Below are 16,681 nucleotides of genomic sequence, written 5' to 3' on the forward strand. Positions count from 1 at the left end.
CATAATCCCTACCTAAGAAAAACAGAAAGTGTATCTCCTGGGTGACTAAGCACTGAGAGACGGCACTTATTCTTTCTCTTGTTTTTCATGGGGACATCAAGGAACTGTCCTCCTGGCCTCTGTGTACCATACGCAGTAGAGAATGTAGCAATAGGAAGAGGTAAGAGACGCAGTGAGTGAGAAAGCGTTTCGCATTATCAAGATGTGAGGACAGGTCCTTTATTTAATTTACATTTTATTCTTCTTGTATATAGAAATAGGAAGCTACCAGACTGTGATAAATGCCATTTCTCACAAAAAGTCGACAGACTTTTCTACAGCTTATGAGTGAGTAACAACCTGTTATGTTCCTCCATAACATAAGGGAAAATGCTCTCGGAACCTGAAAGACAGGCTTCTCTTTGCCCATTCCTCCGATTAAATACAAAATTATGTTTTGAGGGAAAAGGAATTCTCCATAGAGAAACAAATAATAATTAAAAGGATCATTAAAGTCTTAACTACACTTTCTTTAATCTCAATATTAGAACTGAAGAAAATAATGGCAGTAAAAGACTAATCGACAGGCACATCAAGTATGATGCAATTACTACAGAACACTACAAAGAGGAGTAGGATTAACTTTTTAAAATCACAACGGAATTATGTGTAAGAAATAAAATTTATCATATACTTAGCACCTTGTATATACTGCTGGGCACTCTGACAGAGGAATGAAAAGATAAGACAAAGATATAATTTCAGCCGCTGAGTGAAGTATTTGGCCTTGCTTGACCCTACGGTCAGCTTTCACTATTATGACAATGATGTAATAAATATCTCCAAAGTATAAAGGTAATGATATAAATAGTTGTGTATTCATCATTCAGCTTTGGAAATGTAACATTGCCAACTGCTTACCCCTCTCCACAATTATACCCCCTGACACTTTCTCAGACGTAACTACTAACACAAAATGGGTCTTTAAAATGACCACATTTTCCTTCAGACTCTTACTATAAATGTACATACACAGATACATATTTATATGTGTATGTGTGTGTATTCCTAAACAAAACATTGCACGTAGCATCACGTTAACCTTACATGTATGGTTTAAGTACGATTCTTTTGCAACTTGCTTTTGTTGCCCAACACTGTCTTTGAATGCTAGTTCATTTGTTTTCTAGGCGCACGGTGTTCCGTAGATAACTATGCCACAGTTCATTTATCTACTTTCCAGCTGATAGACATTTGGGCCACACTGCTTCAAACGTCTAGCTATTACAAATGATGCCACTATGAGCAGTCTAGAGCACACCTTCTTGCATGTATGTGTAGGAGTTTCTCCAAAGTTTTCCCTCCGAGTGGCATTTCTGGACTTCAGTGGTCTTACTACATACAGTATCATAATTTTATGAATTTGTCCTTTGCCTTTTTAACTTTACCATCTTTTATTTATTACTATGAGGAAAATAAAATTTATTCCAAAGGGGCAACGACGTCTCTCTCTCTCTCTGTCCCGTCTTATCCCCAAACATGTTTAGATAACTTCCACCCTCAGCTGGAGAGCACCCCCCTAAGTGAAAGGACTGCTTTCCGGGGGCCAGTCATAGCCTAGTTTATAAGTCAACACCACCTGAAAGTCTATCGTGTGACAGTTTCTACAAGAGTGTAACAGAGGTAGGGCTTAAACACTCATCCTTTCACCCCATCATCTTCCATATCTCGAACACATCTTCCTACAGATCCTCCTCAAAATCTATGAAGGGCACTCAAAGTCAAAATTCATTTTACTTTCTGACTTTCATCTCTCTTTTCACCTTTACATTCTTGTACAATCAAGCATGTACATCCCACACTAGCCACACACTAGAAATTCCCCCATCTCTCACCCCTGCCAAAGTCTTGTTCATCCTTCAACATCATGAGCAAGTAGCTCCTTCAACATCTCCCAAACTTTCCTGATTGGAATTAACCCTTCTCTTCTTTGCACCATCTTAGATAGAATTCAAACAAGCAAACAAAAGACACACAAAGCAGTCTTCATTGCATAGTTTTTGTAATATGGTTCTACCATCCTTCTAAGTAGTTCTTGAGGCCAAGAGTCTCACCTCTTGAATCTTCTTTGTCCCCACAGTGGTTCTGGATGTAAAGATAAGTTATATATACACCACTGTCAGGTAAAACTTTAGATAAACTCTTGCCCACATTACAAGAGGAGACATGTTCTAGACTGCTCAGAGCAGCATTGTTCGTGCTAGCTAATATATACAATAGATAAGTTCAACTTTAGGGAGAAAAATGCTGAATAGTTTTGATGCACTTTAGGACATGAGACCCCAAAATATGGCGCACTGGCACATTGACTACTTTAAGGTGAAGGGATTTGAGAAACAGCATGTGCAGGAAGGGCTTTCTGACCTGCCACGTACGCAGGTCATAAAACCTTCTTGTGAGAGCCACCCTCCCTACACCTGGAGGAAAGGAGCCTTCTTATCTCTGAAGAAAAGGGACACAGAAGAATCTGAACAAACAGTCCTTGCTAACTTTCCCCCAGTTTACTACAATTAGCTCACCTTTGTCCTATACGTCTTTGCACAACTCCCTTCTCTTCACCAAACTACTGTAAAAACAATCCCAATTTAACCGTTCCTTTGGGTTTTCATTTCCTCATGAATGCTCCCATGTCCCGTAAAACGTATGTTAAATAAATGTGTATGCTTTTCCTTTGTTAATCTGTCTCTGGTTACTGGGTCCCCAGTGGAGAAGTTAGAAGGGGAGAGGGAAAAGATATTTTTCCTCCCTTATAGTTCTTGACACTAACCCTCTTCACGTGAACTGTCACGGCCACGTTTCCCAAAGGAAATCCTAACATGGGAGCGTGACTTGCATCATCCACAAATTCAGATGTGGAGGAAAAAAAAATAACTGGGATAGGACCCCATATAAAAAGGATTTCTCCCTTTCAGATCCAAGAGCTCAAAGAGAGGCTAAGGTTTGGGCTGACTGATGAGAAAGAACAACTTAGTGACAAAGCTACAGGGAAACCAAGATAACAAGGTGGGGAGACGCATCTAAATTTCCAAATGCCTGTATTTTAAAAACTAGCAAGACGAAGTAAAACAGAACTCAAGAAAAGGTATTTCATTACCTGCATGAGCAGAGAGAGGTGAGTGAGGCCGAGGCAGTGCTGGGGGCTGCCCATTACCTATCAAGCTTTTCCGGTTGCTGGTTCGGCAACTGTCCAAAGGAAAGGAAAACCAGTTTTAAAAGCAATAATAATAATAACGTTCAAGTATGTTCAAAGTAGACATAGCTTAGGTTGAACGATCTATCCGCACATGTTATTTCTAAAATTTTTGCAAGTCAATATGCACTCACTAATATTTGAAGGGTGGCTGTTTCCTGAATATTAGAAAATATAATGTATTCGTATCATATATAACACCATCAATATTCCTCACCACAAAGTTATCACCAAATGCCTTTCTTTTGGCTCTTGACTGCAAATATGTGATAAGCCATACACACAAGTGATAAATTAAGGATTCAAATCAGCAAACCACAGGTAGCATCTTTGCTGACATGAAATTTCTAATACAAAATTACATGCAATGAAGAACAATGACATTACTCTTACAATGAGGCACTAATTAAAAATCTAATTATTTAGATGAATTTCATAGCTGTGCCTTTTGTCAATAGAACAGCCAATGCCTAAGATAAATGCATTTCACTACTCATTCATTTTTCATCTTCATACTACATTCAGTATTAAGGTAAATATTTTGGAATCATAGAAACAGATTCCAGTTTGTATTAAAATGACAACGAAGGCCTTTTCTCACAGGCACGCTACCTACTGTTTTTTATCCTGGTACCCAGTGAGTAGAAATAAATTGCTACATATGAGCACAGGGTAACTATTTTTTCCTGTTTCTGCTACTAGAAAGTTAAAAAATAGCTCATTTGATTCCAAAGTAACTTTCACAAGCCTCAAAGAATAACACAAATGCAAAACTGGTTGATGATGAAGTGGATGTTATCTTACTTTCATTTGCTTTTCTTCAGTACAGACTAGTACTTCACAATCAGTATAGTGGTTAGAAAAGGATAATACAAACCAGCAGGTTACCTCACTGAATTCACCTGTAATAAGGTTCAGGGCACTATGATTCCATCCTCCTACACTTGGTGCCCTTATCCACCATTAAAGATTTATTGTAATGTCTTCTTAATTCAGAATATACCTGTTACAGCATTCTTGAAACAGGAATTTTCACCTAACTTTTAAATAACATATAGTGGACATAATTGAGAATTTGTATAAAATATTTGTAAGGGGGCTTCCCTGGTGGCGCAGTGGTTGGGAGTCCGCCTGCCGATGCAGGGGACGCGGGGTCGTGCCCCGGTCCGGGAAGATCTCACATGCCGCGGAACGGCTAGGTCCGTGGGCCATGGCCGCTGAGCCTGCGTGTCCGAAGCCTGTGCTCCGCAACAGGAGAGGCCACAACAGTGAGAGGCCCACGTACCGCCAAAAAAAAAATTGAAAGGAACATTTCTAAATACTATTTAAACAACACATTTCAAAACCAAACCAAATTTCTTTCTCCAATATTGACTTGGGAACCAATCCCCTCTCTTGGATGTTTGCTGCTTATTATCATTTGTCAACATTCCCATATTTATAATTTCTTAAGGTCAGGCTGCATCATTTTATTTTCCTTACTGGAGCAATCAACACCCCCTAGCATTATCTGTGAGTTTAATTAAGATCATGTTTACTTAGCCTTAAAGAAGTTGTTGAATAAGAATAGACCCTTGGGCTTCCCTGGTGGCCCAGCGGTTGAGAATCTGCCTGCTAATGCAGGGGACACAGGTTCGAGCCCTGGTCTGGGAGGATCCCACATGCCACGGAGCAGCTGGGCCCGTGAGCCACAACTACTGAGCCTGCGCTTCGCAACAAGAGAGGCCGCGATAGTAAGAGGCCCGCCCATCGCGAGGAAGAGAGGCCCCCGTTTGCCACGACTAGAGAAAGACCTCACACAGAAACGAAGACCCAACACAGTAAAAAAAAAAAAAAAAAGAATAGACCCTTGATAATTATGAAGGTGGAATGTGGTATTATCAACTCATCTATCAAGAACCATAATTTGGCCTATTAAATTCATAACCATTCATAACCATTAAGTCAGATCGTGTGATTGTGTTTTTAAAAAATTGTACAATGTATTTAGTGTTAATTCAAATTAATGTCTCCTTTAATTTTAACATAGGAATATTAAATATATCAACTTGCTGATGTTAATAAGAGAAATTATAAATGACAGATTTATATCCTGGAACTCTCAGCAAAGTTATTTGCTAATTTGAGCAAGTTAATTGTAATACAGGTTAACTTATACAAAAATGGCTATTTGTATTAGTTTTTACATTTAGTATTTGATCTAAATCATTTATGAAAATTTCCTATTGACATTCATTTATTAATTTTTCAAATAAATAAGAAATATATATCAATAGAAACAGTAGCCTAATGAATATCTTACATAAGAATATCAGTGAAATACGCTGACAAAGCTAAAATTTAGAAAATATTTTTAAAAAACATTTTAATAGAATTTTCCTAAGAAACATATAGAATGACTAGTACATTACCACAACAAGCTAAGTAGCCAACAATTTGTATTTAAAACAAAGAGAAACACAAACAAAAAATTCTCACAACTGTATCAGTTATTTAAAGCCTACCAAAAAAAAAAAGGGTGGAAAGTACTGATGTGATTTAAAAGATGTGATTAAAAAAAAAAAAACTCAAAAAGAAATGTCGAGGGCTTCCCTGGTGACGCAGTGGTTGAGAGTCCGCCTGCCGATGCAGGGGACACGGGTTCGTGCCCCGGTCCGGGGAGGATCCCACATGCTGCGGATCAGCTGGGCCCGTGAGCCATGGCCGCTGAGCCTGCGCGTCCGGAGCCTGTGCTCCGCAACGGGAGAGGCCACAACAGTGAGAGGCCCACGTAAAAAAAAAGTGAAACTAAAGAACAGTTATGAATTCAAGTTCCAGCTATCCATCCCCCACATGCAATCTTTCTGCTTCACTCTTTAAGAAGAAATGGAAGCCATCCACCCTGCCCGCACTTGATTCTGAAAGCTGAACCCAGGAACAACCACTGCCCACAAAGAACCTGCTCCTCTTCATGCCACCCAGTTGAAAAAACACATGGGGACACAGCCTATGATGACATGCTCAGTTTGTTCTCTCAGTTGGCAAGGTGACACAATGGCACAGATTCTTTACTTGCAAAATCTGAATTTAGCCCAAGAAGATAGCCACATATAACTTGAGACAAAGGCAAAGGTAAACGATGGATTAGAACAGGGGCTGACGGTGCTAAGTGAGCTTTCCTTGTTACCTCATTCCTTTGGTTCCTGCCTAGAAAGATCCACCTACCAACAGAAAACACACACACACACACACACACACACACACACACACACACACAGAGTACAATAAGTACTGCTGACTATGGACCTGGGATCTGAGAAGAATGGGAGGGTGAAAGGCAATGACAGTACTTCTGAGTCAGTAGGACTGTCTGGCCCCTGAGGGCTGGGAGGCGAGGCAGGTGGGGACAGAACGCTCTGTGAGAAGAACGTCACAGTTGGATGGGCACTCGGTTGGAGACGCTTTAGCATGACAGGAAGCCACCACCGGGAAGTGGTTTATTTGTTGGCATGGTGTTTTGGCTCAGGCACGTGACCTGGGATCACACAGGGTGCCACCCTGCTCCCTGAGTTCACTGTTCCCGCTCACCAAAGCAGTTTCACAAGGAGCTTCCCCATCTCCTAACGATTGCCAATAGCACCTTCCATTTGTCAGGAGGATAAGGAGACAGATCACGCATTTCATCGTGTAAGTCAGGCCTGATCAGAGTGAGGGACAAAGGAACGTGGGCTACTAGCTGAGGGAGGGGAGGGGAGGGGAAGGAGGTGCATGGATTTTTGGTCCAAAGCATCCATATTCTATTCCTGCCTAGATTGTCCTTATGCTCAGAGCTCTGTATGAAGGGCGTGGTGGGACCTGTAAAAGCCTCACACCTGGATCTGTCACATCTCTCCTGGCAGAAGAACCTGTTAATTATCCTCTACCAGGTCTGTAAAAGCTGTGAGGCCCACCAGGCTGTGGCTTTTTGCAACTGTTCTGAGTAGCTGAAATGCAGCTTAATTTTAAATTACAATCATTTGGGGACATGAATACTGATCATGTCTGATCGTGGTAGGACAAGCTGAGAAAGAGAAACCCAAACAGGCAGTAATTTCTAACAATCACAGCCGACTTGAAAGGTCAACATTTAGTACGACATATGACTGACCACAACTGAGGGGCAATGAGTTGCCTAAGAAGAGCTCCAGGAATTCTGAAAAGCTAGCTTATAATTTATTAATTCATCTTGATGAAAAATTTGATAAATTTGTACAGGAGGCCAATTATAGACCATAGCTTTAACTGAATGTGAACATCTGCTATTTCCTGATACCTTAATAGAATCTGAACACTGAATACTCCTTGAACAAAGAGGAAGACAGAAGTGGAAGAAACCGGGCATGAACAGGAGGCAGAAATTGTCTAGCTAATGTGGTATTGCTGAAAACATGTTATAAAACAGGCAGGCTTCTATTTCCTTATCTTTACAATGAAGGGGTTAGACCAGATTAGAGGAGTCATTAATTATTTTTGTTTGGTTTATGAAATGTTAAAAATATAGAAAAATAATCAAACAATTCTCACCACCTGAAATGAACAATGGTATCATTTTCTGATGTTTATTCCCAATCTTTAGTATATATATGTCCTTTCAGTGGCTGGGAAGGCTTTGTGCAGTGAACCTCCCGGGGATTAACTGGTTCTATAAGGGTGTACACCTTTCACTGTCTTTCTAGTGACTAGGCTACTTTAAACGCTGTAGGAGTTGCAGTTAAGTTGGAGAAAACTAGTAGTGATACAAGTGATTCTTGTCCATAATAATGTAAATGAATTTTGTCTTGTGCAAATACAGTAAATATCCACCCACAAAGAGATGACCCCGAACATTTAATATCATTGTCCTACAAGATATTAACTGGTTTTGTATCTATTAGCAAATTTTATTTCATCATTTCTGATTAGATGTATATAATATACACATTTATATATATTTTAATATATATATTTTATGTATATGGTTTTCAAAATCTCTTACTGTTGTCCTCATTGATAAGTTAAATAAAATCTCTCACACGTGTTTATTTTATATTTGTGCGACAGTCATGTTTTTGACTTTTTTTACTTTTTTTACTTTTTTTTTCACTCGACATTATATTTTTGAGATTTAACCATGGCAACATAAATACGGGCTTAAATCACGCCTTTTTTAGATTATTCATTTGAAGCAAATTTTAGGATTATTAAATGCACTAAAATTATGTATATCATGGACATTTCTTTTCTTTGTGCAACATTAACTATCTAGGCCTCTGTGTATTTGCAAATCTGACTGTAAAAGCCTTGAAAAGTATCTTCGAGACTGAATTTGAAAGAAAAATTATTATCATGCAACATAAAGCAAGTCTTCCTTACAATTTTCTTTGGATACTTCTCCCCCAAATCCTTAATTTCTTCAGATGCTGCCTTGCCCTTCTCTCCATGTCTGTCTTCATACTATTGTCTTCTCCAGAAATAACTTTTTTGTCTTTCATATGTAAATCAATCTACCCTTCCTCTGGGCCTCTTGTCTACAGCTCTACCCCTTTTCCTGTAGAGCACAGCGAGGCCACAGCTGGTAGCTGGCTGGATAAGCTTTAGTGCCCCTCAGAAGGCAACAGGAAGCAAAGCATTAATATTCGTGTCCGTGACATACTCTGTTATTTAGGTGAAGTTATGACACTGCCGATGTCTTCCCTATGGCCCAAGAAATCAGGGCTCCCCGCAAGGTTCCACTGATTCATTCAACAAATTACTTTTCGAGTTCCTAATACATGCTAGGTACTACTCTAAACAAACAAATATCCCTGCTGTCCTCTAGAGACCTGTATTCTAGAGAAGGAAGCAGATAATAAACATAATAAACTAGTGAGATGGTATGGGAGATGGTGATGACGTTTGTAGTACGAGGGATGGCGATGGAGAACAATGACGCAGAGGGTAGGACGTGGAGCACGGATGCAGGAAATCACAATCTTAAACAGATGGTTAGGGAGAGCCTCGTGGTGTGGGGGGAAGGGGGGTGCGGTGTCTGAGTAAGACAGGAGGAGGAGGGAGTGAACATTCAGGAAGAGCAAAGGCCCTGGTCAGGTGTGCTCCAGGACCAGCAGGCAGGCCAGCGTGCAGGAGGGGAGCTGGCCAGAGGCGAACAGCCAAGACGACGGTGGACAGAGCCCGGGGCCACCTCTGGGGCAGGTGCAGGCCACAGCACGGAGACTGGTTTTACTCTGGGTGAAAAGGGAAGCTGTTGGAAGGTTTTAAACACCATCTGAGTTTTGTTTTAAGAGAATCATTCTGGCTGCTAGATTGCAATAACCAAAGGAGGAGGGAGAAAGGCCAGTTAGGGAGCTAAGCGGACGGGCATGCCTAGTACACCCCATCTCCTGTGACTCAACTTCAAAACACAGCATTTTATTTTAAAAACTCAGGCCAAAATCACCCCCAAGATTCAATGCAGGTATGACAGCAGTCCGTGCTCTTTTGTACAGCCTCTGAAACACTGGAGAAAGAGCAGGTCGCTAGAACTGCCAAGCAGAGAGCTTCAGCCCTCTGCATATGGGCATCAATGCAATGACCAAGTTTATCGTCATCCGGGGTATATTATTGTGAATGCTTAGTATTGATACTATCGGCTTGACACTTGAACTTAGCTTTTCCGTTAGTAGAAAAACTCCTTTTAAAAGGCGTTAATTATAATGGAAATGAATGACTACTCATACTGCTTTCACCTAGGAGCAAAAACATTTGGCTAGTTACATGCCTAGAGGAAGGTATAGGTCTCCACGCTTTCAAAGATTCTGAGGAAAATATATATACTCCTGTATACAGTACTTCTTGTAAATATATCTAATCCATTAAGATAAGCCCTTGGTGAGGTCTAGCCCGATTTTCTTTGTAGAGGAAGAGAGAGACGGCTGAACATACAGATATCGGCAAGATGCTATTCAATGTAAAACACATTTATGGGCAAGTACGATGGGCGATAAGAAAATGAAGAAAACACTCTGAAAGTATAAAAGGAGAGCTAAGAATGATTCGCAGATAACTGTATTCTAAGGCAGAAGCTGGCAGAGTTGTACAAACAAAAATGTGTTGCTATCTGAAGTGTGAGATAAAATCCCCATCAGCTTTGAAACGTATTTTCGTAACTAATAAGCACCGGAATTTTATAGTATACACTAAGTATGACAAATCGTCCCTCCATTTCATAGGTCTTCCCTAAATAACCCCTTAATCTTGGTGATCTGCCTGACACAGAAACTTTTTTTAAACCTATTTCATCTCAGTTATTCCATTTGTGGCTATTTCAAAGTGAGATACATGAACACAGCTATCTCTATGTGGCTGACATGGTGAGCCCTGATGTCATATGTGAACATGTGACTGATGGGGGGCTGACGTGCACCATGTTGCACCAGAGTGGCCCTGGAAAGCAGAGCATCTACTCTGTGGTCACTCATTCATTCAGTAAACATAACCAGGGATTCCCACCTGGAGCTTACCATCTAGGATAGGGGATAAGATCCTTGAGGTCAAAGAGTATATCTTCTATCATAGTGAATCTCTTTGGATACCCAGAAAAATACAGAAAATAAAAATGACTTGAATAGAGATTCAGTAAATATTTTTGAATAACTAACTAAATATGGTTCCTACCATTAAGGAGTTTCTAATTTAACTTGGAGGACAAACATAGTCTAATCTATAAGACTAAACTGATCTAAGACGATATTATAGTCTAATTCTACTAGCTGGATCAAGGCAGTGTATAACAGAAAACACAAAGAGCTGACAGGTTTATGTGACGTGAAGCATCTTACTGAGAAAACCTACATACACGTCATTCTGAATAAAAATTACAATGGGAAATCAGAGGAATGAAAAGAGGGGCATATCACAATGGTCAAAGTCAAGCAGGAGCTGGTAATAATATGGGATTTATAGCAGCAGAGTTAAGTCCAACTGCTGAAAATGTTAGAAGTAAAGAGCAATTAAAGTGAGAAGGCTCTCAATACCTGTTAATTTTTTTTAGTGCAATTTATCTGCAACATGCATTACGGGACATACCTAGCCTGAACGTCCCCCAAGATTCCTAAGACATCAGGGCAGGTCACCTATTTGAATGAAGACACTTAAGGGCTGGAACAGTCAATGATGAGATGAATTCTGGACTTCTGACTAGACACGCAGAGCATAATAGCTCAAACCTCACACCAAAGACACGTAATAAAGATGGTTTGTACTTGAGATGAGGGTGTGCAGTGCTGCAAAGGTAAGGTCATTAACTCTGATCCAAGAGTTGAAGGGCATGTACTGCATCTTGGCAAACTGCTTCAAAGGCTGATTTGGCCAAACATTGCGTGGAGTAAAAATATGGTCTAATCTGTCCCGCAAGGCTAAAGAGCTGCTCTCACCTGGCTGGGCTGACCTCTGGCTGGGCTATCAAAGTGGCAATGAGTCAGCTGAGGGAGGGACCAAGGTGGTGGCCTCAATTTTATAACTGGCTAAAGGGTTTTAAAAACAAACACCTATGAGACTGACACACAAGCCTTTGGTTGTTCTCAGGGCAGCTGTGGACAGTGACCAAAGATAAGTCTACAGACATGTTTGCGAGTTAAGGAAAAATAAACAAAATACAAGCTAATGTTCTTCTAAACCTCTACTTTACAAGTGTGTTTGTGTTTTGGGGGTTGGGGGATGTGTGTGACATTTTTCTTTTAAACTTCCATGTTTCATACTCAATATGGAGAAAAGTTACAACTTGATACATTTTTTTTTGAGTAGTAGAAAACCAAGTTTAAAGTCCAACTACAAAAATTACCTTTAATGAATTTAATCTAACAGCATTGGATTTTTCTCAGTTGGCCAGTGCAAAGAAATCTTTCCAAAAAAACTAAGAAAGTGGTGGCAGCATCAAACCAGAGCAAACGTAACAGCTTAAATCTAATGTTCCACTCCGCCTTTCTAGAAATACTATAATAAGATTGTATGATTAACTTCTTTCCCCTGTACCTAGTACCTCCTGCTTTATTGCCTTAAAGAAATGGTCGTCAGCTTTATAAAGCTGGATTGGAAGATTTTCTTATATTCAAATCTTATCTGAACATATATATGTGACAGCTGGACTGATATAATATTGTGTTACCCACTCTGGGCTTCTCCATACAGAAATTAAATCTCAGTTTAACTTGCTACAACTAGAAACATTTAATTTGGTGGATATGTTTTACTCTAGTAGAGTAATTTATCTATAAAGCTAAACACGACCCATACGAATCAAAAGCTCTGCTCCCTCTTTCTGGTTCGGAGGATTCTGGGGCCGCTCCAATCTGACCCACAAAAAGGGAGGGGGAGTTGACTTCCGTAATCACCGGATCTCCTTTTATGACACTCAACATAAATTTATGTCAAGCCCGGAATGAACAGCATGACTATTTAACGCCCTCCCAACTCGAAAGCATTTTGCATTCACAGCAATTTGGCATAATGCTTTGCCCACAAGTGAACTGTCTCTGATTCCCAGGCCTCCACAGTCAGAAGACAAACAGACACACATGGAAAACCCACAACCGAGCTCCACTTCGTGCTTTTCTGTGAGGAAAAGTCACGTGGCAAAAAGCCATCCTCTTTCTCGTATGTTTTGTTGCTAGCTGCGCCCAACTCAGAATCTTGCAAAATGACATTCTGCTAATGACAGGAATGTCAAAGCCGGGATAACGGGCACAAGTAGAAGAAAATGTTTCCTAAACGGAGAAATAACAGGAAAACTGCCAAATGGATATTAAAATGAGTTGTGCGTTCCTCCCATACTTAAGCACGTAGTCCCCTACTATTTGTGTCCAACGTGAAAGGGAAGCAGACCTCTAAGGAGGGAAGAATAGCCCACCTGGGTGAAAAGCACAGAAGCAACAAGACATCGAAGGACTGTTTTCCCTTAATTAACTGACAGATGTCTTTTCTCTTCCTCATTTGCATCCACTGATGTTTTCTTAGTCAGTCTCTCATTTTGCAACGATGAAATTGGCCACAAGGAACCAATTCTGTTTCTGAAGACAGGAGGACTGGGGTGATACCAGAAGATGCTGGTCTTTAAACTGCTCAGTATTCAGTCTGGGTAATGAATGCTCCTTGCTCTCGCCATTTGTGGGCTGAGCCACAGAATTTTAGCTTGGGAAGATGAAGTAATGACTGCCAAGGCAGCACCGCCAGCTAGTGGCAAATAGGGCTTAGGAAGGGAGGTCATGTGGGCTCCCACAACCAGGGCACATTCAAAGTTAGAAATATCTGCATTAGACACAGAAATACATTTAACTACATCTTATGTGAATGTATTATACATTCCACAAGGGAAAAGGTAGTTCTGTTCTAGATTTCACTGATTGGCTATTTCTTAGGAGAGTACAGTTACAAAATACAAGGACTTGCCATTGGTACACCTGGCTTCAAATTCCAACCCCCCCCCCTTAAGCCTCAATTTACTGATCTGTAGAATAGGAATAAGAATATGAACTACCTTGGAGGGCAAAGTACAGATGAAATGAGATAATGCATGGGAAGAAATTATCACAGTGCTTGGCACGGTAAGTGCTTCATAAATATTAGCTGTCAGAAGAAAACATTTTGGTCTTTCTTTCTTGCATACATTCTTTCATGCACATATGTTTTCCTATTTAGAATGTTACACTAAGGCTTTCCCTCAAGGATCCTGGAACAAGAAGCACAAGATTGCCCATAGAATTAACTTCTAAAATCAATACAATGAATTATGCAAGAGCTAAAGAGGCTGGTTCTAAGGCAGCAGACTTGACAGTAAATGTAAATATTAACACAGTTATAGAAGGAGTGTAACAATAAGAAGGGCAACTGGTTGGCTTCAGAAACACAGAAAAACAAATGCTGCAGAGCCACAAGCTCAAGTGTTCATCCAAGGGCTTCAAATTGGCATCCTCAAGGTGAAGGACATGCAAGGGACTGCACCCAACACAGACATCAAAGTTTCAGATCAACTGTCAAAACCACGTGCACCTGTCCACCTTTGCCCAATGCTGTGGATCATTTAAGCCATCTAACAAGTCTTGCTCTGCTACCATCTTCCCTAAGCCACCTTCTGACTGCTTCATGGAGAGGTCTGCCCAAATGTGAATAACGAGAACAATAAGGACAACTGCCAACGTTGACGGTTTTCTAGTTCACGCCAAGCAAGGGTTTAATCTGCATGAGACGGCTTCCCTGGTGGCGCAGTGGTTGAGAGTCCGCCTGCCGATGCAGGGGACACGGGTTCGTGCCCCGGTCCGGGAAGATCTCACATGCCGCGGAGCGGCTGGGCCCGTGAGCCATGGCTGCTGAGCCTGCACGTCCGGAGCCTGTGCTCCACAACGGGAGAGGCCACAACAGTGAGAGGCCCGCGTACCGCAAAAAAAAAAAATATATATATATATATATAATTTGCATGAGAATCCCAAGGTAAGACTTATTTCTATCCACATCTTAGAGATGTGAAAACTGAAGACCTGACAAATTCAGAAACCTAAGATCGCACAGCTAGTAAGTTGTAGAACTGGAATTCAAACCCAGGCAGCATGCCTTCAGAGCTTGTGCTTCTAACCATTCTGTTAAAATGTCTACAAGGCAGAGAATAAGAACTCTGAAGAGCCTAAGCCCCATACTGATTATTTTTCCTCCCTGTAAATTAATGTCTCAGCATTCTGGCCCTGTACGTAAATCAGTGAGCTTGCTAACTACAGACCCATGCCTAAGAGAAGGGGCTGCTCTTCGGATACCACCCGAACTGGATTTCTGAGTCTGTAGCCTGGCAGTCAGATACAGGAGGGAGGTCAAGTTAACAAGCTTCACACTCAGATTGTGAGGTTTTTCTAGAAGCAGCAAGCCTGACCCAGGTAGACAGACACCACAGTGTCACCAAGTGGGGCATGCATTCCATCCTGTGATATACTTGTACACACAGTTATCAGGCTTACAGACAGACAGGTAAGATGTCACGATTTGGACATTCCTTCCTCCACAGTGTATTCTTGAGGACCCAAAGGCAGATGACCCAGCACTTGGATCATCCATTTCAAGCAGGCACTTCCTCCTTATCCAGCTGACCCAACCAGCTGGTCTAGTCAGACACAAGTAGGAAAGAGACTTGTGTTTAAGCATGTGTGATTCAGATTCTTTTAGCCCACTGTTTCTTAATAAGATTTTAAAATAAATCCAAATCTCTGGATCATATCCCCCTTAACATGGCTTTTTTTTTTTTTTTTGCTTTTTGATATCTAGATATCTGACTTAGAGAACACAGAAATCAGATATGTGGTGTGAAGCCTCTTTGTATGTTCTACTGGTTTCAGAGAAAAGGAGGACACTGTAATATGCATCAGGAAGTGAATTTGGCCAGCAGAAAATCTAAAACATATATATTGACCGTATTGAGACAAGCTTTTTTTTAAAAGAAGTATTTACAAATGATATATCTCAAAATACAACACACTCGACATTATAAAATCTATGTATTTACAACTTCTATAGACTTGTGACCCTAAGATTCTTCTCTTGTACTTATTCTTTCAGGATGTCAATCTTTTAGTCTGGTATCTCCCCCCATTTTTTACAATGCTCTGTTAGTTTCAGGTGTACAGCAAAGTGATTCATATATATATATATATATATATATAATCTTTTTCAGATTCTTTTCCCTTATAGGTTATTAAGATATTCACTATAGTTCCCTGTGCTATACAATAGGTCCTCGTTGTGTATCTATTTTATATATAGTACTGTGTATCTGTTAATCCCAAACTCCTAACTGCATCTTCCCGCATTCTTGCCTCCCAAAGACCTCCCAGACTCTAAGAGAGCACGTATGGGAATGTGTCTGTGGAAAGAGGTTTCACTGAATTGTGTGAATTACATTAGAACTATGGCAGGAGTTCAGGCAAGGCAGAGTGCCAGGAAAGCGTCAGTTCCTAAGGAAAAGTTTACCGCTGGCTGCACTCACCTTCAAATCACCAGCCTGCCTCTTATGGGCACGGCCACCTATTTCTCACAGGGCCAGCCCTGTGTTCAAAGAGGTGACCTCATTCGTCCTAGCCTGGAATCCGGCCCTTAATGCGTAAGTACCCTGAGCCCCAGAACAACACAGGCACTCCGCCCCTTCACCATATTCATCAGGCATCCCACCTCGACTCATGCTGCATTCCCTGCGGCTACTCAGAGAGCTCCTCTTCATTGTGGTCCTGGATTCCTGTCTATTAAAGTTATGGAATCCCTGACCCTCACACGAAAACATTTCTCAGTAGAAATTCAAAGGTATAGAAAGACGGCACCCTCCTGTGTAAAATTTCTATATCGAAAAGGATCCAGAGTAACTCGCCCCATGAAATTAAACTGCATATCATGACTAGAATTAAGACGCTTAACTTACTGAAAACAAGTCAAATGACACTATGAAAGAAA

At 40.8% G+C, this 16,681-nt stretch overlaps 1 protein-coding gene across 4 annotated transcripts in view; it reads right to left on the reverse strand.

The window, feature by feature from the left end:
- The window catches only part of MAST4 (microtubule associated serine/threonine kinase family member 4), a 550,485-nt gene that overhangs the window by 109,914 nt on the left and 423,890 nt on the right, over positions 1-16,681 (reverse strand). For all 4 annotated transcript variants that reach the window (XM_024753080.1, XM_024753083.1, XM_024753082.1 and 1 more), the window contains one exon: positions 3,134-3,222. In XM_024753080.1, the coding sequence (XP_024608848.1) occupies positions 3,134-3,222 (89 nt within the window). The remainder of the gene's footprint in view (positions 1-3,133; positions 3,223-16,681) is intronic.

The sequence above is a fragment of the Neophocaena asiaeorientalis genome, unplaced genomic scaffold, assembly GCF_003031525.2.
Source record: "Neophocaena asiaeorientalis asiaeorientalis breed wild unplaced genomic scaffold, Neophocaena_asiaeorientalis_V1.1 scaffold399, whole genome shotgun sequence".
Lineage (NCBI taxonomy): Eukaryota > Metazoa > Chordata > Mammalia > Artiodactyla > Phocoenidae > Neophocaena > Neophocaena asiaeorientalis.